Source organism: Coffea arabica, chromosome 6e (assembly GCF_036785885.1).
Source record: "Coffea arabica cultivar ET-39 chromosome 6e, Coffea Arabica ET-39 HiFi, whole genome shotgun sequence".
Taxonomy (NCBI): Eukaryota; Viridiplantae; Streptophyta; class Magnoliopsida; order Gentianales; family Rubiaceae; genus Coffea; species Coffea arabica.
Genome location: NC_092321.1, coordinates 8,855,317 through 8,876,509, shown reverse-complemented (window position 1 = coordinate 8,876,509; position 21,193 = coordinate 8,855,317). Strand labels below are relative to the sequence as shown.

Below are 21,193 nucleotides of genomic sequence, written 5' to 3'. Positions count from 1 at the left end.
AAATAGTAGAATAGAAAAAAAAAAATTTTGAGAGAGATTGAGAGTTGAACCAATCAGCTCATGTTTATCCAACTAATGTTCCTACTTAGCTAAAACTAGGTGTTGACAAGAAAATTTACAATTCCTAAACACAATTTGACATAACAATCTAATTCTTTTCAAAAGGATGTCTTGGTTTATCTAACTTCCATTCTCGTTTTTATCAAAAAAAAAAAAAAAAAAAACACTTCTATTCTCGTTTGCTAAACCAGAAGCTTAACCTGTATTCAAGTTGTGACGTCAAAACCCAATCCATTTAAATTTAAAGAGTTCGGCCCAATAGATGGGATTCGTTTTTGCGAAAAGGGCATCCAATCGTTCACCCCACATACCCCGCACCACTTCACTAATTGTACACAAATTGCATTCGTGCCTATTTGTTGCTGCCGCGTGGACTTGGACTCCATTTACCCGCGGATTTGTACTTGGCTTTAATCTCCCACGAAATTACGAAATTACACTTGAGAAATATTTCTCATCTGACATATCCAATCGCCCAATCCAAAGTATCCAACACGATTAAGTTAACAGGTCAAAAAGACCGACCTACCCCCCCCATCCCCCGCCTCCATTTCCCCGTTTTCCCCCCGATATTTAGAGCCCTAATTTAATCATTCACTAGTCTATCTCTCGAATTTGACGCAAAAATTCGTCGATTTGATCGTTCGCTTGTTCGTTGACTCTGAAAACCCTAACCCCCCGATCACAAGGTACTGCAGTTGTATTCTTTTTCTGTATAATTGATTAGATCCTTTCGGTTTTTATATATCGAAAGTGTTATTCTGTTGAATCTGTCGGGATTACTTTTGTTGCTTCAATTTTCAGGAGATCGGAGAAGAATAGTTATTCGTGTAGAATTCTGAATCATACGTCCAAGATGTTTACTAGAATATTCGGCAAGCCAAAGCAGGAGACTAATGCTGTCACAACTTTGGATAAATTAAATGAGGTAAATTTTTTTTCTTTTGCGCTGAATTCCTAATTCGCTAAAAGGTAGTATGGATTGTTTGGACGGTTGTGACCTAGATGTACATGATAGGTTGGTTTCCTTTTTGACGTAATTGGCTTTGAGAATCTTATGGTTACATGGAAAAATTTTGGAATATGAACTCCATGTTACGATGAGCGATGAAACTAAAATTTTTTAGAGACGTAAATTTGGGGATTTCAGTATGTTATAACTTGTCTATTGATTACACATGATCAAGTGATGTGCGGTGCTGTATTTTTTAAATTTGGTTTGTGCTTTCCTGGTTAACCATACGCGTTCTCATCTTTAGTGTTATAAATCAAGTTTAAAAGGAATCTTTTGGAGTTCTCTCTCTCTCTCTCTCTATCTCTTGTTTTTTTTGTTTACTGGTGTATTTTTTATAATTTTGTGTTTTCCCTCAAGAAAGATCAGTATTAGATTGCTTGCTAAGTGGTGGCAATCGTGAAATTGAGGTCTTGCCATTGGAGAATGGAGAGTTTGGAAGGAAGATGTGTATGTTGTTTTTCATCAAGTAACAGCTGTACGTCCAGTACATAAGAATGAAAAGAATTTACTCCTGTGATTCTTTGTTGTTCTGAGATGTATTTCAGATGGGATTTTTATGATTGTCAGCTCTTAAATTTGAGGCAAAAGGCGACGGAAAATGGCTTCTGCCAAACTTCTAGTATGGAAATCACTCATTGGAAAATTTTTGCCTTTTCCTCCTCTTTTTTTTTTTTTTTTTTTTGGAATTTTGCTGATGGCTGGTGATAGTAAGATAATCAGGAAGTTGGGAGAAAAAGCTTTTCATTTTGTGGATCGATCAAGATTCTACACAAAGAAAGGACTGAAAACAGAAATTTGATTCAGCAAACAATTGCAAAGTCAATCCTCTCAATAGATGCTTGTGCCTCCTATATATTGAAACAAATGGAGGGCATGGAAGTTGTAATCAGGATTGCATATGACATGAATTAACTGAACGGGCCTTTTTTTTTTTTTTTTGGAGACTGTGTCTGTGACATGTACTAAATTATTCTCCCTGCTTGTCTTTGATGATATACACGTGTTGATGGTTGTTTGCCTGCAAGATAGTTTAGCTGAGTGGAATTTTCAACTGTCTTCCTTGTCTTAGACTTTAGAGATGCTAGAAAAGAAGGAGAAAGTTCTTCAGAAGAAGGCATCTGCAGAGGTTGAAAAGGCTAAGGAATTCACCAGAGCAAAAAACAAGAGGGGTATACTTCATATCCTGTCTAGATGCACAACTTTTAGTTACTTTTATCCTGTACAACAACCTGGCATTAAATTCATGGCTAGTTGAATATTAAAAGTGTTGGCCTAAAATTGCAGCGGCCATCCAATGTTTAAAGAGGAAAAGGCTCTATGAACAGCAAATTGAGCAGCTTGGTAATTTCCAGTTGCGCATCCATGATCAGGTCTTTCTCTCTCTCTCTCTCTCTCTGTGTTGAGGTAGGGGTGTGTGTGTTTACCGAAGTGTAGTCAGTTCCTTGCTATACTGCATGTTGCCAATCGTGAAAGCTGTTAATGTTCAGATGATCATGCTAGAAGGTGCAAAAGCTACAACAGAAACTGTTGATGCCTTGAGAACTGGTGCATCAGCAATGAAAGCAATGCAGAAAGCAACGTAAGTAGAAATTAAGCTATTTATCATTTGGAAAGTTTTGAGGGATGACTTGTTTTGGTCTTTCTTTGAGGGTTGAGTTACTTTGGTCCTTCTATTTTGAGAGAATACTTAATAGTAGTACATATGCTGTCTAATTTTGTTCCTTGATCTGAACTCATTCCAAACTCACTGACATATTGGGAAATGCAATTTCTTATTGCAGAAATATTGATGATGTGGATAAGACAATGGATGAAATAAATGAGCAGACAGAGAATATGAAACAGATACAGGAAGCTTTGGCTACTCCTATTGGTGCAGCAGCTGATTTTGATGAGGTTCCTGGCCTTTTTTTTAACTCCCAACTGTGATATGTATGTCAATTTATTTCTAATCTTGCTAAAGCTAACTGGTGGTATTTTGCCGATTGCAGGATGAATTGGAGGCAGAACTTGAAGAATTGGAAGGCGCTGAGTTGGAAGAGCAGCTTCTTCAGCCTGCAATTAATACCCCCGCGGCACCTGTGCATGCTCCTACACCAGCTGGCAGGCAACCAGCTCGCCCTGCTCCTCAGAAGCAATCAGCTGAGGAAGATGAACTTGCTGCATTGCAAGCAGAAATGGCTCTTTGAGCAGCTACATTTCTTCAGTTTAACGGGTAATTTGGCCTGTATTTGTGTATGTGGCATTTATGGCACTAGTGGATCTGTATCTATCTTCCCTGTTTTCAGCCATTGATGAAAGCACTGAGCTTCTTGGAATCATTTGGAACTGCGTGGCCCAATTATCTTTAGTGTATAATTTATAGCGGCCAGTGTTACTTCAGCAAATATTAAATAACAGAATTTCTTTGTAATTGATCCATTGGAGTGTATTTTTGTGTTGTCGTGATACATTTAGTTTTCTGCAGGTATTGGTCTGGTGAGATTGTTTGGAGGTTTAGTGTATCGTTATGGAGAGTAGTGGTTTTCATAGGCAGATTTCTGCCTGTTTGCTGGTTATGAAAATCCGTGTACATAAGTGGTGCGGCGGAAATTGGAGCTGTCTGACACTGTAATAAGTTGTTTAATGCTTATAAATGGACTTTTACCTTCACTGCTCGAGATGTATGTAATCTTTTTAGTGCTTCGCTCGTTTACTTGCCTCCTGACTGTCCACAGAGAAAAAAACTCTACTTCTATACGTTGCTGGCGTCAATTCTTGGGGATCTTGATTATACTTCATCAATCTTCAGTTGTGGGCTTTGGTCAAAAGATTCACCGAGTTGTATTTAGCATTCATTTATGCTTCCATTGCTTTTGCAATTATGCTTGATCGGTCTTTCTGGAAGACTATGCTACAATTTTGTCATGAGATTATAGAAAAGATTTTATTTGCTTAGACTTCTTATGGGAGCAAATTTCCTATAAAATACTTTCTCCATTTTACTTTGATAATTTTGTTTTTCTTGTTCATCCGCTGCAAATTATAGTCTACTATCTAATGGAATAATATAAATCAACTTTTACTTTCTATAAAATGCTCTTATTTAATGTACTTTGTTTTAAGTAACTATAAGCTCCTTCATTTAATAATTGTTTTGATTCATGTTTTAAATTGTGCAACTTTCTTAATAGTTTTGTTGTTGTAATTAATGCAAAGGTATATGAGTAATTATACCCCTAATATTAATGTAACTGCATTTTAGGAAAAGAGGAGGCTAAATTTACTCTTCTAACCGCTTTTTTTTAAATTATGTGAAAAAAATTAAAATTATTAAAATGGGACGAGGGGGTAGTTGAATACGAGAGAGGTGAACACACACACCGAGTAGCTAATACTGTGAACGCTTCAAATAAAAGCATCATAAATACTCCCTCCCTTTTTTTATAACTGACGTTTAAGGTTTTGCACACCAATTAAGAAAAGTTTTTCATTGTTTAAATCTATACACTACTTTTCTTTTGTACCCTCATTAATTGTCCAATTCACCCATGTTTTCTCTCACTAGAGTATTAAATGGTGCTGTTTTACTAGGCCAAAAGCAATGCAAACTAACTCCCACCAATTATGAAAAGAGAGATAAAAGGGTAAAATTGTGAAAAAATAATTAATGCTACATGGGGATAATAAAACGACAGATAAAAGTACTTAAGAGCAAATTTCTTAAACGTCAGTTATATAAAAAGGGAGGGAGTATTAATTTACTTGATAAGCGTGCTTTCTCTTCTTGCACCCTTAGGCTAGAAGAGGCGTTCCTCGTTGCCGGCCGCCTATCTCGGTTAGACGTGGTAAATGCGTGTGGTTTCTTGTAAATCTCCAGTGAATCTTAGGTTATTTTGTCATAACATTAGCTAAACTACATTCTGTTGAACAATTCCTCTTTGATGTACATTCTGTTGAACGTTTCCAGCTAGGGATGCAATCAAGTCTACTCGCGAGTTTGAATCGAGTTTGAATCATGAATACACTAATCGAGTTTGAATCATGAACAATGACTCTTGAGCTCAATTTGAATTCGAGTTCGAACTACTCGTTACATTTAACGAGTTGAGTTCGAACTCTAAAAATAAATACTTGAATGCTCGATGAGTTTAATCGAATTTTCATATTATATTTATATTATATATTTTGAGAAAATATTTATAGATTTAGTTCAAAACTCGAACTCGAATAGATCGGGCTTGATATTTACTCGAGCTCAAACAAGTCGAGCTCGAGTTCAAATTTATATACTCGTTCAAGCTCGAGTAACACTGCTTGTGATCGAGTTTGAGTTCAAGTATGATGCTACTCGAGCTCGATTCGGCTCGATAGCACCTCTATTTCCAGCTGTTGTATTTGACATTCTGTCAATGATATTATTATATACGAGATATTACTAAAAATGCACAATGAACTTTGAATTTTGAACAAATCTTAACTCTGCTTGGATATTTTTAAACAGTCGCTCTCTACTTCCTCTAATAATTCTTTTTTCAAAATTATTTTTCCAACTACATGTTTACGTTACATGCATGGCGTTCAAACGTTAAAAGCCTAGAATATCGTTTCCAAAAACCATTTCAAAGAATGCAAATCCAAATGGAGCCATTTCTATTTTCAAGATATTATGCTTTTCTATCATGTTAATTTCCTATGCTTTTCTATGCTGTTTCCAACAACATTTTTATTAAAAATAAAAAAAAAAAATTTACATGCCCAATAACAAGATACCTGTTATAGAAAAAATTTAAAGAATATGACACTTAACAAGATTCCTGTTATAGAAAAAGAACATGGCTGGATCCTTAGACCTCAGTTTAGCGTCGTGTAAATTTTGGAAAACCTACGGCCAACCAATCTTGTCCTCGTCATTCCAGATTTTGTAGCCTTCAAGAAATTGTTACCAGTAGTGCTGAACAAATTTGTTACGAATAGACTAAAAAGAAATTACTTGGCACTGGAAGTTTTCCAAATTTGCAATTACTGGGAACAATAATATCAAACAGCTTCACAGATTGCAAGGAGACGAATGCATACAAGCAAAACTTTCCCAGTAGAGTTGTCATAGAACCAGCAGAATTAAGATCCCATTCAACCTACACCCCGAAGCTGTAATGTGATTGGATTTGGGAGTGGGGTTGCTTGTGCAGACCTTCCGCGATTTAAGAGAAGTGCACAAAATTGGGATGTCCAAGCTTCAGAAGTAGAAAGAATTGGATTTGAGCTTTGAATTAATTGTAGAAAAGACAGGATCTCATTATCTAAGATGAGTTGAGCTGAAATACAGAGCAGAATTGTCTATGTACTCTTTAGTGAAAAATGTAGGTAACTGCCAGAGCAACAAGCATCAGGACATATGCTATTCCTTGATCAACCGAAACCCCTGCAGCAGAAAGAAATTTTTACACCAGATTAGAATCAGCAGCACTTGTCACATAAATTATGCAAGAGAACGCTAAACATGAGACCTTGAGATTTGCAGCCCTAAAACCAGCGGAAGAGAAAAATGTTGCCAAAAACTTTGGAGAGAGGGGATGGAGCATACCATCGCTTGATGGGGAAGGTGCAGGGGCAGGAACTTGAGCAGCATTGGCGGAAGGAAGCAACAGAGAGAAGACGAGGGCAATGGTGATCATAACAAAGCATATCCTGAGCATTTCCATTTGCCACGATTTAGAGGTACGAATTTCCTACCACCCCCCTAAGCCTATGCCTGATGTGGCTTGTCTTCCTACTCCTTCCTTCTTCACTCTGAGACTATTTTAGTCTATGAATTCATTTGAGGTTTCCTACTCCTTGCTTGATTGATTGAGATTAGGGTTTTTAAGGGTGTGGGACTCTGAAATTGAAATTGAAAAGTGACGTCTACCAATATGTTTTGTTGTTGTTTTTGCATAATTTTCTAGACCCATCTGGGCCGTTGGCCTGCTTTTCCTGCCACATGTACAAAATGAATATTCCATATGCGTCTACATCGTCCAGTAAGCGCTGATTGCCTCCCACTGCCCACATGCACCAAAGCAGATTATTCTCTCCTTTCATTTTCTCCATCTTCAAATTTCAATCTTCCATGTGGATTTTGCAGTTCCTTTTGGCCCGCGAAGTCTTGGCTTTTTCTTTATCTGTGGTAATGGTGTGCCACAGCAGATTTGGAAAACGTATTGTGCATTGTATGAATTTGTACGTTAGAAAAACATATTTATGGGATTTTGGCATTGGCAGTCTTGAATTTCTATAGTCGGATGGCTGAGAGCTTGCTTCACCTTCCAAATCCCACTTTTGTGGTAGGGATACCCAAAGTGTGGAGAATAATCAAACCTTTTATCTAACTAAGATAAGCATAAGATATGTGTTTGAATTGCTTTTGACTTATCTTAAGAACTAATTTAGATTAAAAATATGGACTTAAAAAGATGCAGGTCCCAAAGGGTTTAAAACTCCAACCTCACGATAGGTGTAAGTTGATCTCCATTTGGCCCCATCCCATATAAAGGGCGAAACAAAGGTAATGAATTAATCATGGGAAGTGTTTCTCATACCAAATATATGGTTATGTACGGAAACAGAATAGCTAAATAAAATAATATAACCTTGAAAATATAATTGTGCATCCATCCATAGGTACCGAAAACACATTGTTTACAGTAATTATATATCTATTACCATAGGAAGTGTTTATATGTATTACCTAAGATCAATAGTCGGTTTGGAAACTGATGTTCAATGAGATTATTACACCACACAGCTATAAATCATGTTTCTAAAGTTCAAAATATAGTCGGAAACAACGCAAACTAGTGGTTGCGTTTTCATTGGATGAAGAAGCAAAATTTTGTCAAAATCTTTGAAAAATGAAAGCGCTTTAACACAAGGGAAGCCAAATAGGTTGTTTTGTCTTCTTTTTAATCACTTGTTTTACTGGACTAAAGTCTCTTGTATGGTGAAGAATAAAAAATGACAGCAAATCCCCATGCACATCACATCTAAAAGCAGTTGGAGTCCTGCTAGGATTACGAAGCCTGTAACCTCGGACTTACAGCAAACCCACCATAATAGGTACGCGCAGACACCTAAGTCTATACGGGTCATCTTCTTCCCAGATGCTTCCAGCTTGTCTTCATTTGTCCCTGGAGATGAACCCAACTCCCCTCCTCCTCCCCCCCCCCCCCCTCCCCTCCTTTACCTCCATTGTTTTTGAGCCCTTCCCAATGCCTTCCCAATGTCCATTTACTTCCACTGAACAATGTATGTAAGTTATGCAATAGTTGAGGCACTAATATCCACCATCATGTGATGCTGCAGGGCTATAATGTATTTTAAAAGAGAGAGAGAGAGAGAGAGAATTAATGGCGGAGGAGACTCCATGTTTCCTTTTAAAGAGAAACGAAGAGAGCAAGAGCAAACACGAGAGAGAGAGAGAGAGAGAGCGCGCGCTGGGGGCTGGGGTGCGTGGTGGGGAAGAATGTCCATGGTTTGAGAGTCTAAATGCACGTCTCTAAGGACTTCAAATATTTATAAGAATCTTCAGTTGGTTTTCAGGTGATCCACTTTCAGAATTTGAGATTGAATATACACTTTCTACCATTACAAAGTGGTAAGAAAAAATGACACACAATGCCAAGGATGTTGGTCTAAAGATCAAGTTGGGAAGATCCCAGGACCAGTTAATGATATTTAATGGAACCACTTAACCTTCAATAGTATAATTACTGTATATTGGTGCAGGCACAGCTTTCCGGTGACACTGCGTTATATACTCAGTTATAGGTTTCGACTGTCTGCTCTCCCGGGCCAAGGGGAACAACTGCAGGCAACTCCAAATAGTCAAAGTCATCCGTAACTCCAACCTGTTTTAGACATGAAGAGAAGCTGCTAAATAGAAGAAATCTCGTTGGGTGGAAATGAAGCACTTTTTAAGTTAATACTCTCTCTCTCCAAATTTTGGAGGACATCTATTAATCTAATTGTGTGATTCATTCTCTAGTAAGAGCAAACTGTTTGCAATGAACACAACTACCTCATTGAAAAGGTGATCAAGTTGTTCTTTGGCCTGGGGAAAGTTATTTGAACACCATTGCCGCAGAGTGAAGATGTTATCTGCGAGTTGTTGAATTGATAATTGGAGAGGGAAAGAAATCTGAAAATCTCACTGTTTCGTTCATCAATATATGAAACAAAGTAAATTAAAATAAAGTGACCTGTCCATCTGTTAGCTGCTGCATGAGCTACTTCAATTGCATTCTCTGCCAACAGGAGGTCATAGACATCAGAGGACATTAGAATCACTAATTTTTAAAAGAATTTAACCCCAAAAAAAAAAATACTACTACAGTTAAAGCATGGAAAGAAAGTGTAGGAGCCCTCAACTCATTGCCTCAAAAGTAGCTGGATCATTGTCTGCATACTGTCCCATTTCATCCTGGAAAATGGAGCAAAGGCATAATAGAACCTAATGAGCAAATATATACCAGTAGCTTTAAGATAAATGCCCGAGAGAGGAGAGATCTGTCAACCTTTAGCTCATTATGTTTCTCTTCAATGGCTTTCAGCTCATCCAATGCCTTCTCTCTGTCAACCTAGTACACATGCACATGTTAGATACAAGGATTTACTATAATGCATATAAACACTTGCCAAATGGGTTAGAATGTGATTACCGATTCCTCTCTTCCCTTCTTCAAAGCATGACATTGGTCTTCAAGTTCAGCAAGCCGCTTCTTACTATTTTGAAGATCAGCTTCCAGTTTCCGATGCACATTCCTCAGCTGTAATGTTTTGGCGTTAATTCCAGGATAGTTCAAATCAACAACAGGTCAAGGTTTTCAAAAGCATTATATGACAATAGTACCTGGTTTCCAGCACAGCTTGGTAGGCTCCAAAAGTATACCTGGAATAAATGGTAACTCATGGAATAAAGGTTCGGGAACATTGTATAACCAAAATAAACTGTGTAATGTTCAGCTACAGAATGTCAAATATGAATTACGTTTCTAACTCCGTATGGACAAGTTTACTCACAGAAGTCCCTATCTTGTCTTTTGAAACAAGGTCATCATCCACTAAACTCTGGACAACATCTTTCACCGTCTGGCTGATAATGCCTTTCTTGGGACCCAATTTCTCCAGTTCCTTGAGCTGAAACTCATGAGAAAAATTCAGAATCCAAGAGGTAGAAAAAGAAAAAGAACAATGTCAATTCATAAAGGAGCAGAAAAAGGTGGTTTCAGCCTTTCAGGTGCAAAGACATTAAAATTATTTTCTAGTAGATTAAAAGAATAGAAGAGCAAGCAAAAGCACATGCATCTATTAAAGAACAGGGTACATTGCATTAGTTATGACCAAGTTAAGCAGCAAATTATCAATTGTATGAAAAAGTGCAGAGGAAGAAAAACCTAAACTATGTCCTTGGTTAGAGCGAAATACAGTGGGACTTAGTACGAGAATAACTGAACATGCTGACAACAAATCATAAGCCAACTTTCAAAAATGTTTGCAGCCATAGGGGGGACATCAGCTATTTGGAATATACATGGAGTATCCATGAGTTTAAATATTTGAAGGCACACCATCAAAATATGAAAAGTATTCAGTTAAAATGTTCTCAGGCATTCAATAAGGTTTGTAGGGGTTTCATATATGCTAGAATTAAGCAAATAAGCGCCGCCTTCAGTACCATTGAATCTCAATCTATGACATACTTTTAAAAGGATTGTTCTGCCCTTGGATTTTAGGTTAGGATTTACTAATTTTCCAAAAGTGATTAACCAACATGAAGGCCAAAATACCCAGATTATCATACACATAACACCATAAGCATCTGTGAGAAACAGGAAAAAGATGAGCGGGCCTTGGGAAATAGTAAGCAGATGCGTAAAAAATATCTCACATCTATTCTCAGTTGGTCATCTGAATGTGCCATGGAATTGAAGACATTTTGCAAATGCAAACGAATACAAAATGTGTTAAGTGCATCAGCTAAAATGTCATTCGACATCGCATTACTGCATTCATAATTACAGCCAGTACAGGAGAGAACATCACAATTCATTCAAGTCTAATCAACTGTTGCCAAATTAGCAATCGCAACAACAAATAAAATCAATAAGAAACAAATGCAGTATATGGGTTTTGCATCGAGTGACACTTTGATGCATCCAGGCAAGAAGGGCGTGTATTGAGTTCTAAATTTCAAAACAAAGCAGGATTGTGTACTTACAAGGAAGAAGTCCTGTGACCCATAAAATATTTGTAGCATTTTCTCGCGCTTCTCATCTAACGAAAGGCCTCTTTTCTTAGACTGCAGCACCATCAAACGCATTACAAACCATAAGCATGTAGCATGTATGCTTAATGATAAAAACACTAATAAAAATTTGAAAAAAAAAAAACAATTATCCTCATTCAAGTGTGCAATTTCGTAACAATAAATTAATTAAACAAATAAATAAAGTCTGTTCAACTAATTAGAATCCCCCGCCAAAGACATTTAATTGAATTTCTAACGGTGCTTGACAATTTCTTCCTTGATACCCTAAATAAAAGCTCTAAGACCAACGTAAATCAGGAGAAATACTAATTTGAAACGTTAGCTACCTGGAATTTGATTAGTTATCAGCCTATCAGAGGAACTAATCCCATTCATCTAAAGTTTTTAACCCAAAAAAAAAGAAGAGAAAAATACTAAATTTCGACGGACGGTTGATTGATACAGAGATAAGAATGAGGATTAGGGATGATTTCGACGACACTAACAAAATCAAATAGATCTAAACGCAGAAATTATAGCTTTTGAAGCTTTATTTACTTACCATTGGTAGCAAAATATTCAGATGATGCTGCAGGCGAAAGCAGGGTTCAGAAGTGTGAAGAAGAAGTAGTAGTCACACGATTTTAAGAGTTGCACACACACAGAAACGCTGAGATTATATATTCGTCCGAAATCGCCCATCTTGGCGGGAAACAAATTTTTATAGCCCCTTTGACGAAATTAGCTTTTGCTAGGTGCTACCCTCTACGCCTTAGCTCGCGACATTTTCGCTTACTGAGAGGCACACGCTTACATGTGCAGGTTTACGCTTTTCGGCAGTTACAGTACGCTTTAATTAAGAAAATGAATTAGAGATTTATTCACTATCCTGTATTCCACGTGCCAATACATAATATAGAAAATATAAAAATCAATTATGTGCCTCTTGAATACGTATGTGCCTCAGTTGCCTTTATTGCATAGCTGGTGGCCGCAGGTCGATTCTACGAAAATAGCGGTGTTAATTAGGTTAGCAAAATAACCACTAAGCTTAGCTCAGTGGCCACCAAGATAGGTCTTAAGCTCAGTGGCCACCAAGATAGGTTTTAAGACTTTGTTTGGATTGTAGGCGAGTGTTCAAATTCTACCTACAGCCAAAAAAAATTCAAAATTTGTGTCATCGCACTCCCTTGATCTAGTAAGGTCTGTGTATCTACTAACCCCTAATACAAAACCTCTTTAGACTTTCCCTCTTCAATAGTTTAGAATAGATAGGTTATACAATAGTTATCGTCGAGATCGCATCCATCACATCATTAGGACGCGAGAGCTTTCCAATCTGTGTTTTCAGCAAGTATGCAGGAGACTCGGGCCCAGAAAAGAGGCTAGTTCGGAGGAGAACGAGACAAGTTAAAGGTCCAAATTCAAGTTCACTAATGGTAAGCTTGTTCTAAGTTGATGCATAAGTTTTCCTTTCACTATCTATGTTTATCAATTATAATCTTTGTATATATTGATCCCACCATTCTAGGTTAATCATCGGGTTCGGGGAGTTGGGTGGGCGAATCACCCCACCAGTTGTTGGCAGCAATAGGTCACAACGCAATCCTCCCACAATAAATCCGCTTTGAAATTGACTTATTCGCTCGTCCAATTGTATATGCGTGTATATATATATATATATATATATATATATATATATATATATATATGTATTTATTATAATTTTATTAATTGAAGAGACATTGGTCTAACAACTGAAATTGAGATGGCTGGAATTAAAGGCCCTGGATTAAAATCAATAGAACATTTATTCTAGATATTTCATAAGAGATTATAATAGAAATTTCTCTTGATTACTATTCCATCAATTATATAATTATGCAGGTCGAATTCAGAATCCTCTGAAATTTGGAGTCCTGTAGTCATATTATATTACAGAGCATAGGAGCTCTATTTCCACTATCTAAATTACTACTAATTAGCTACAATATGTCAATGCAAAAATGCCAATAGTCGTTGCAATGTAGTACTCAACTTTGTGAAGAATGTTGAATTCAATAAACAGGGCTTCATGTTCTTTATAGTCTACTAAGTTGCTTTCTGTGTCATCCCTCACTCAATAATCAGGCATTAAAGCATTTGACTATAAATAGTACAACTCCTAAAAAAAAAAAAATCCACGAGTCCAGCACAAATTTCAATAAAAAAAAAACTTTGCTCAATTTCTCCATAGAATGCAAAATCAACAGAGAAATGATCCTTGTCATCAAATTTAACATTTCTTCGCATAATGGTGAAGGCCTGAGGCCATCACGAAGAAGGCCAGAATTAAATGAACGACCGCTGAAACCACGGCCCGGTTTTTTTTTTTTTTTTTAACTGCGATGTTGGCCATTATTGTTAAACCTCCAGCTCCAAACCCTCGTGACCTGGATGGATTGAGGGCTCTCAGCCCGCGTGGTAAAAGTAAAACATAATAATAATAAAAGTAAATCTTATATACACTGACAATATTGTCATACACTATCACCATTTGATTGGAGGAACTAGGCTGATTATGTATTAGTCAGTTGCTTGCTAAGTTCATTATAGTGTTGGTGCCCTTGGATTAGATGCAAAAGGAAGCACGACAAGTGCAATGTCCATTCTAACGTCAGTTCTAATAATGGAGAAAGAGTGAAGCACTTCAATAAATGTACCCACGTTTTATCTGGTCATATTGTTTGAAATGTCAGCCTCTCTCATCCTAAAAACGTTGAAAGAAGAAATTGTTGCAAATGTAATAAGTAACTGTTCGTTCTAGTCACTCAACTGAAAACTTTAAAAGCTCTAGAGTGACAAAAATTGATTAAAAGCAAGCATGGCATCTTCCACAAGTAATTGCTTTACATCAGAATTTAATGCCTATCTTCCACAAGAAGAAGGCCTTGCAATGAATGGAGGTTTTTCTTTCAAAAAAAAAAAAACCAGTAAAATACTCATAGGGAATTTTAATTTGTCCTACCTACGTGCCTATTCTAAGCTGAGTCATATTTATCTTAAAGCATGGGCTGTTTAGATGCCTTTTTTGGGCTATACGAGCTTTTCCGTTGATTAGCTGGAAAAAGAGTATAAACCACCTAGCCATAAAAAAGGAGATTAAGTCCCTCTTTGAATTACAAGTCAGGGTACGAATCCCACCTGCGATGAAAACAATTTAAATGAAGTATCAGAGCACTTTTTTATTTAGTCAAATCTGCATGCTTGGGCTATTCTGTAGAACAGGATATATTAAGTTATTAGAGAAAAAGAGTGTATACACATGTTTTTTTTTTTTTCGGGACCGAATGTATACACGTGTTTCAAAACAATTAAATGCATCATCATTCATCAGGCAATACTGCAATAGCCTGTGCTATGTAAAGCTTCTATAGTTATACGGTGTCAGATGTAATATCAACAATCAAAGCAGCTATATACGGGCTGTTTAGATGTTAAGAGCATTAGTAATCAACTATGGCAGAAACCCAAGAACTTTGGCCTTAGATAGTTGGCTAGCTATTAATTTCATGCTTTCAGTTTTGACAACAATAACTCTAGGGATTATGATCTTTACGATGGATCCCTCATTTTTATTACCACTGTACTTAATTTAGGCCTTACTCTAAATTGTTTATGGTTTTAATTGGTGGCTGTTTGTTGTTTGAATCAAACAAAACACAAAAGATCGACATGATTAGTGCTGTAGAATTCAGCTTAATTTTTAGTAATTTGACTTTGTGTTGCGGCTTAAAGTGAGAAAACAAATGTTTTACTATTAGTATTTTGTTTTAAGGCATGGACTTCAACTGTTTGATAAAAGCTTGCTCAGAGGTTCCTGTCCACATTTCCAGTCAATATCCCACGATGAAGTAGCCAAGAAGTTACTTGAGAGTGCAAGATAACGCAAGCAAAACCTCCTTCGGCCGTGAACTGAAGTAGTCCTTTCAGCATCTGAGGCTGTTAAGTTGTGCAGATGATTTTGAACGGTGACTAATCGTCCGGAATAAAAGTTCAAATGTGCCCGTGCGTGCAGACGGAAGCATCTCCTTTAGCGTTAGAGCGGAGTTTCTCTTCAATAGCTCATGCAACTGAACGCATGCATGAGATGGGCAATTATACATAGAAGAAAATTGACAGAAGCCAGGGAGGAGATAATACACCGTATTCTAATTTGATTACCGAAGACCAAATCAGGAATTATTATATGGTTTTGGGAGACAAACCGTCTGCTGGATTTGGTGAAAATATATTTGCTGATTTACAAGCTGTCGATGATTAGGGTATATAGTTGTACGAAAGAATTGTGTGTGATTTGTCTGGACAGAAATTTCTTGGGTATCAAATGGGGACCCGTTGGCAACTTTGAAAAGGCCATTCCATGCAAATTTTGTGACTACTGACAAGTCTGGGATGACAAAATTAGGTGACATTACTGTGCATTCATGAACTTTTCGCCCAAGAAGTAATTGCACTTAAACCCTTAGACGACGTCTCCACTCTGCACCAGAAACTGAAGTCACCTACTCAAGCGTGACCTCAACTTATCGAAAATTACACTTGATTACGAGTGAAAAGGCAAGACGGCTTTTTCCAACAAAAACAAAACTAGAAACCCAGAAACCTCGAAATGCTAAATTATCCATATATATATAATCACATAAACTTCATTAAATTCAGAGAATCACACTGAATTTCCTTTACACGGCTGGATAGGATCCATCCACATAACATCCATCACCCTAATAAAACTCTTGGAAAAATATTAGCAAATAATGCTCATGTCTTACATTCCTAGTTAGGTGTTTGACAAATCTCGAGTCCTTTTGTTAATCAAGAATTGGAAACGCTGTTTGATGGTGCCCTTGAGGTGGCAAAATATTGTCAGACATCTGGTCAAAAAAACTAGCAGTAGGATAAGAATAGATAGGTAAACAGGAACCTTCAACTTCATTACTGACTTTCTCCTCTTGCTGTGCGCTTTGTACGAGATTATAGTTAGATGATCTAGACTCCAATTCCACGAAAAATCCCACTTCTTCTCCAAATAAGTTGTCATTCCAAGAGGAATAGCTCTTAGCAAGAGAGCACGAAGGTGAAAGGCTTGAAATCTCTTGAGATGATGAAGTGGTGAAACCATTTTTCTGAAGCGTGCTGTTTTCTTGAACTTCGAAGAGCTCTGGAAGTGAGAATTGATCAGTAGATGACGAGTCGTAAAGCAAATCTGGAACAACTTCAGTCATACTATACCCCAGAACCATATGATCCATTGATGAATATTGCACGGGTGCATCTGAACCTACGATGGGATAAGTCGAATTTCCATAACAATCTGGCTGGGGTTTGTTGAATGAAGTTGCTAAGGTGAAAGCAGAGGGATTGCTAGTAAAGTTATTTGAATTGCTGTCGACGATTGGTATTACGGTTGTTGGATTGGTGGCATTGACTGCCGATAACTTCTTTTTTAGCTTGGTATTCCAGTGGTTCTTCACATCATTATCTGTTCTTCCTGGAAGATGTGAAGCTATGACCGACCATCTGTGCATCAGCATAAATTGAAGAGTTCCTTGCATAATCAGAATATGAGGGATTGGTTAAAAGAGATTGGAGAATTATGGAAAAGAGTCTAGTGGACTTGCCTGCTTCCTATGTTAGAGTGGAGTGTCAATATGATACTATCTTCCTCATCAGTAAACCCTCCATGCTTGATATCTGGTCTAAGATAATTCAGCCACCTCAGACGGCAACTCTTGCCACAACGTTTCAGACCTTTATCATAAAAGATCAGCAATGTCTTAGAAAGGGGATCATCCAAGATTCCAAGTTGTCAGGTACTCCAAAAATTAAAACATCAAGTACATATTGCAAATTGAACAGGCAGGGTAGTCATGGAGATAGAAAGGCAGGCAGGTTAAAATAAGTAGTTATTTGCGGGACAGCAATCCAAGAAATACCACCAAACACAATTAAGTTGGAATTTTGCATTACACGGCTTGTAAAGGCATCAACAGTAATGAAACAAAAGCATAAGCTGGAGACCTGCTTTACGGGGTAAAGCAATCCAGTTGCCACCCGTGCCATATTTCTCGATGTAGTTTCTGAGAATGGCGTCCTCTTCAGGAGACCATGGTCCTCTCTTAACTTTGGTTTTGTCACAACACGGAGCTCTTCCCATTTCCACAAATATTAACTTACTGGTACGATTTTGAGGCCCAACAACTACTTGATCACCAAAAAGAGAGCGAAGGAACTTCAGAAAACTCGACCGAGACGAGAACAGAAACAAGTGGGCTTATTATAATGCCCTATCCTTTTAAATAGGCATCGAAAGAAAAGAAGAGGGACAAAGCTTTAGTGTGACCTTAGTCATGTCTTGACTCTGTCAAAACCCCAGTTGGAAAGTTTCTGCAGTTACATTTTCCTTTAATGTGTGCCCCTTTATCCGAAACGAAATGGAGTAACTCGGTCAATGTTGGTTCATCAGGAGTTCAGTACTTACTAAAGGAAGTACTCCAAGTCAACACACATGCTCTTTTACCTCTTGGATTAACTTTACCTTGCACTCCTAAACTGATACTACTTTTTTTCTTTATACCCTAAACTTTAATTTTGAACATTTTGTACCCTAAACTTTCAATTTTGGACACTTAAAACTTTAGCCTCTCAAGTTTGTCCCCTTTCAATCTAATAGTTGATAACGTTTGCAAAATTAATAAGTTAAAGGACGATGAAAATTGATAATAATGTATTATTTCATTCTAACTGCGATCCTTTGATTTTTTTTTTTTACTACTTTCAAATACTGTCATTGATTTCTATATTCCAATCACTAATATTTTTAGCAAAATTAATGAGATAAAGGGTGGTACAAATTAATGACAATGTGTTTTTCTTTTTATTTTTGGTCGCGATGCCATGGAATCTTTTAACTACTTTTAACACATTGTCATTAATTTGTCAAGTTCTTTATGCTGTTAATTTTTCTAAAGTTGTTATTGATTATATTTAAATGAGACCAACTTGAGAGTTTAGTATGTATAGTGTTCAAAATTGATAGTATAAAGTGTAAAATGTCAAAAATTAAAGTTTATTATACAACGTAAAAAAGTGGTACATGTTCAGAAGTACAAAGCGTCTAAAGTTGAAATTTAAGGTACAAGTTGGAGGGTATAAAATGAAGTTAGTCCTCGTCGAGAGAAGTTGGGAGTGTAGATTAGTTCACTCATGGAAGGAGAACGATTCATGTGCTCACAAGTTAGCCAAGATAGGTTTTCATACGAAACCAGGTGTTACAAGATTGGAAGATCCACCAAGTTAGCTGAGGCCCTTGCTTGCTTCAGAAGTAATGGGGTAATGGGAGGGGACTACACGTCTACACCCAAGCTTGGTTTCTTTGTAAAGGTCTATGACCTTCCTTCCCCAGGATCCAAAAAAAAAAAAAAAAAAAAAAAAAAGGAATTAGTCCTTGCTTCTTTTGTTATCAAACCAGGGGCCACCAAATATTTGTTTACCCTCATATATTCACACATGAAAATTTGTAATGGTCAGCCACCATGCATCAAATCCCATAGACTTTACATGAAATACCACCACTATGATCTTAATTTGTCTTTTTGGTTGAACGGTTTCTTATCTTCTTCCAAAAAGTATTTTGTTTTCATTTTTATTTACCTTTAATTATTTGCAAAAACTTTATTGTGCTTATTTAAATATAAACTTCTTCAAAAGTTACAACCATAAACAGTGACCACATAAAATCATGATTAGGAAAAAAAAAGTTACCAAGTTCTCAAATGCAAAAAACATGTGAACACGATGGCAGCAATTAGTATCGTAAGATCTAAATTTTGTCAATTTGCATCGGATCCTAGTAAGATCGTTAGAGTTTGTAAAATTACAATTTGATCAAGAATTTTGTAAATTTAAGTCCAGGTTATATAAATTAAGAGATATCTTCATAGTTTGGTAGTCAGAATCTTATATTTTGCAAATCTAGATAGCTCGTACTTATATTTTATTTTAATGTATAGCCAAAAGGTAAAATAAATTTACTTTTAGAATACGTTTTATATAAGTAGATTTTACTAATCTTTATATTTTGCAACTAAAATATATTTATACATTTTAATTGAAGGAATGTATCATTTTTTTAAACATCTATTTGCATATAATTTCATGAACTACAAGGACGGAATACTTCTTCACAAAAGGTTGTATGTTCAAATTACACTGCCGGTATGAAAGCTATTTTGGCGAGCGATCTGTAACAATTTTTGTAAGTGACTTATGATTTCAAAATCATGACCTGACCCCTGGTGGTAACGGGAGTCGAACTCACCCAAACTTTTTTGCACCTATAAAATTTACAATCTCACAAGTAAACAAAATGGTGGTTTTGATTCTTTTTTTTTTTTTTGATAGGATAGGATGTTACAATTCCACTATTCTACTTTGTCAAACTACCTATAGAAGATCCTTTTTTATATACCTTGACTACAAAGCCCTTACTTTGGCCGTGAAATTTCACAGTATTCACTATCAAACGCATCATGCAAACCTGTATAATCAATTAGAGCTACCATTTTTTTCTCTTTTTGACCTTTCTTTTTTGGTACAACTGAGATCCAACCTTTCACGGAAGGAGCAGTTCTCCAGGTACTTAGTTTGATTAGGGTGGAACTCTTCCAAAGTGCGAGCAGAAGCCAGAAATTAAGCATTTTTCTTCCTTAATCCGAAGCGAAATTTACCCACCATAATTAACGTATATTTTACTCAATACGACGGTTTCAACTTGAAACAATTTTCTGTCCTTCAAGAACAAAGGCTTTAAACATCCTTCCAAATGTACTAATAGAAATAGAAACTAGAAAGTATACATACATTCTGGGTAGGTTTGAATTTTTCCTTTCTTTTTCATCTAAAGCGAAATTTAACTACCAGAGTTTTAGTGTATATTTACTGAATATGACGGTTTCAACTTCAAACAATTATGTGTCCTTCTAGAGCAAAGACTATAAACATCATTTCATGCCAAATTTCCAACCGCTTCAACGTGGAAAATTTTGTTTAAAATGCAAACGAAAAGACTGAAATATCGGTCTTGCTTTTCCGATCAGTTCATGATTGCTTAGAACAAAGTACTGATCTTATTATATCTTAATATGCAAATATTTCCAGAAAAAAAAAAAAGAGAGAAATTTTGAGCTGTACCCTTTTGCTTCTTTGACTTCTGTTGTAGTCATATTCAGTCCAAATAGGTGATTATGAAACTGATGCCTGAAGATTTTATTTGATTCTTCAAAAATTTTGAAATAAATCGCCATTTTTAAGTATCTCACATCATCTTCTCAATACAAAATCCGTTTTTCTCAAAAATAACAATTGAGGAAAAACCTTCAATCTCCAATGAATTAGTGTTCACCGGCAAATATTTCCGATGTATTAGCTGTAAAAAATCATGTAAAATCTTTATTGTACAGTCTAGAATGTGTGTTTACGAACAAGCACAAGTCAAATGCTATAACATTTGTCATGTAGTTTTAATTTTGACTTTTCTTCGTATAAAAACAATTGTTACCAAAAATATCAATAAACTACTCTGGTAACTTGCATGCAATTGTACTTTGAATCAGAATACGTATATGAAACCATGCATACTTTCCAAAAGACATAAAAACCAATTTTTGAACTCCGACGGCCCATGTTGCCGTTAGAGGAGAAAAAAAAAAAAAAACTCTGACGGCCCAACACAGTCCACAACAATTCCTGCACTTTTTGTTTAAGCGGGCCTAAAATCAAATGGGCAGTATTGATCCTGGGTTATTTAAGTG

The 21,193-nt window shown here is 36.5% G+C and overlaps 3 protein-coding genes and 1 long non-coding RNA gene across 4 annotated transcripts; 1 reads left to right on the top strand and 3 right to left on the bottom strand.

The window, feature by feature from the left end:
* Nucleotides 1-589: 589 nt before the first annotated feature.
* Nucleotides 590-3,727, top strand: LOC140009452 (vacuolar protein sorting-associated protein 32 homolog 2-like). The gene is made up of 8 exons (XM_072054969.1): nucleotides 590-749; nucleotides 865-988; nucleotides 2,145-2,244; nucleotides 2,360-2,445; nucleotides 2,563-2,654; nucleotides 2,857-2,971; nucleotides 3,067-3,290; nucleotides 3,543-3,727. The coding sequence occupies exons 2-7, from the start codon at nucleotides 917-919 to the stop codon at nucleotides 3,262-3,264; spliced, it is 663 nt and encodes a 220-aa protein (XP_071911070.1). The 5' UTR covers nucleotides 590-749; nucleotides 865-916; the 3' UTR covers nucleotides 3,265-3,290; nucleotides 3,543-3,727.
* A 2,320-nt stretch (nucleotides 3,728-6,047) lies between these two features.
* LOC140009453 (uncharacterized) lies at nucleotides 6,048-6,698 on the bottom strand. Its single transcript, XR_011816876.1, has 2 exons — nucleotides 6,565-6,698; nucleotides 6,048-6,479 (listed from the first exon to the last, which is right to left on the bottom strand). It is a non-coding gene; the product is annotated as an uncharacterized lncRNA (long non-coding RNA).
* Nucleotides 6,699-8,568: 1,870 nt separating this feature from the next.
* On the bottom strand, nucleotides 8,569-12,183 carry LOC113692442 (meiotic nuclear division protein 1 homolog). Its single transcript, XM_027210850.2, has 10 exons — nucleotides 11,905-12,183; nucleotides 11,313-11,393; nucleotides 10,115-10,231; nucleotides 9,945-9,983; nucleotides 9,754-9,861; nucleotides 9,610-9,672; nucleotides 9,464-9,515; nucleotides 9,295-9,339; nucleotides 9,114-9,193; nucleotides 8,569-8,943 (listed from the first exon to the last, which is right to left on the bottom strand). The coding sequence occupies exons 1-10, from the start codon at nucleotides 11,905-11,907 to the stop codon at nucleotides 8,854-8,856; spliced, it is 678 nt and encodes a 225-aa protein (XP_027066651.2). The 5' UTR covers nucleotides 11,908-12,183; the 3' UTR covers nucleotides 8,569-8,853.
* A 3,819-nt stretch (nucleotides 12,184-16,002) lies between these two features.
* LOC113692892 (uncharacterized) lies at nucleotides 16,003-17,592 on the bottom strand. The gene is made up of 3 exons (XM_027211500.2): nucleotides 17,403-17,592; nucleotides 17,003-17,132; nucleotides 16,003-16,901 (listed from the first exon to the last, which is right to left on the bottom strand). The coding sequence occupies exons 1-3, from the start codon at nucleotides 17,536-17,538 to the stop codon at nucleotides 16,193-16,195; spliced, it is 975 nt and encodes a 324-aa protein (XP_027067301.2). The 5' UTR covers nucleotides 17,539-17,592; the 3' UTR covers nucleotides 16,003-16,192.
* Nucleotides 17,593-21,193: the final 3,601 nt, after the last annotated feature.

Excerpts from the sequence above, each read along its gene's own strand:
- LOC140009452 (XM_072054969.1), top strand. The coding sequence starts at position 917 with ATGTTTACTAGAATATTCGGCAAGCCAAAGCAGGAGACTAATGCTGTC. Across the intron at positions 989-2,144 it reads CTTTGGATAAATTAAATGAG|ACTTTAGAGATGCTAGAAAA; the intron begins GTAAATTTTTTT and ends TCCTTGTCTTAG. Across the intron at positions 2,446-2,562 it reads AGTTGCGCATCCATGATCAG|ATGATCATGCTAGAAGGTGC; the intron begins GTCTTTCTCTCT and ends GTTAATGTTCAG.
- LOC113692442 (XM_027210850.2), bottom strand. Across the intron at positions 10,232-11,312 it reads GGTCACAGGACTTCTTCCTT|CTCAAGGAACTGGAGAAATT; the intron begins GTAAGTACACAA and ends CATGAGTTTCAG. Across the intron at positions 9,673-9,753 it reads AGAAGGGAAGAGAGGAATCG|GTTGACAGAGAGAAGGCATT; the intron begins GTAATCACATTC and ends CATGTGTACTAG.
- LOC113692892 (XM_027211500.2), bottom strand. The coding sequence starts at position 17,538 with ATGGGAAGAGCTCCGTGTTGTGACAAAACCAAAGTTAAGAGAGGACCA. Across the intron at positions 17,133-17,402 it reads TGCTTTACCCCGTAAAGCAG|GTCTGAAACGTTGTGGCAAG; the intron begins GTCTCCAGCTTA and ends TTTATGATAAAG. Across the intron at positions 16,902-17,002 it reads CACTCTAACATAGGAAGCAG|ATGGTCGGTCATAGCTTCAC; the intron begins GCAAGTCCACTA and ends GCTGATGCACAG.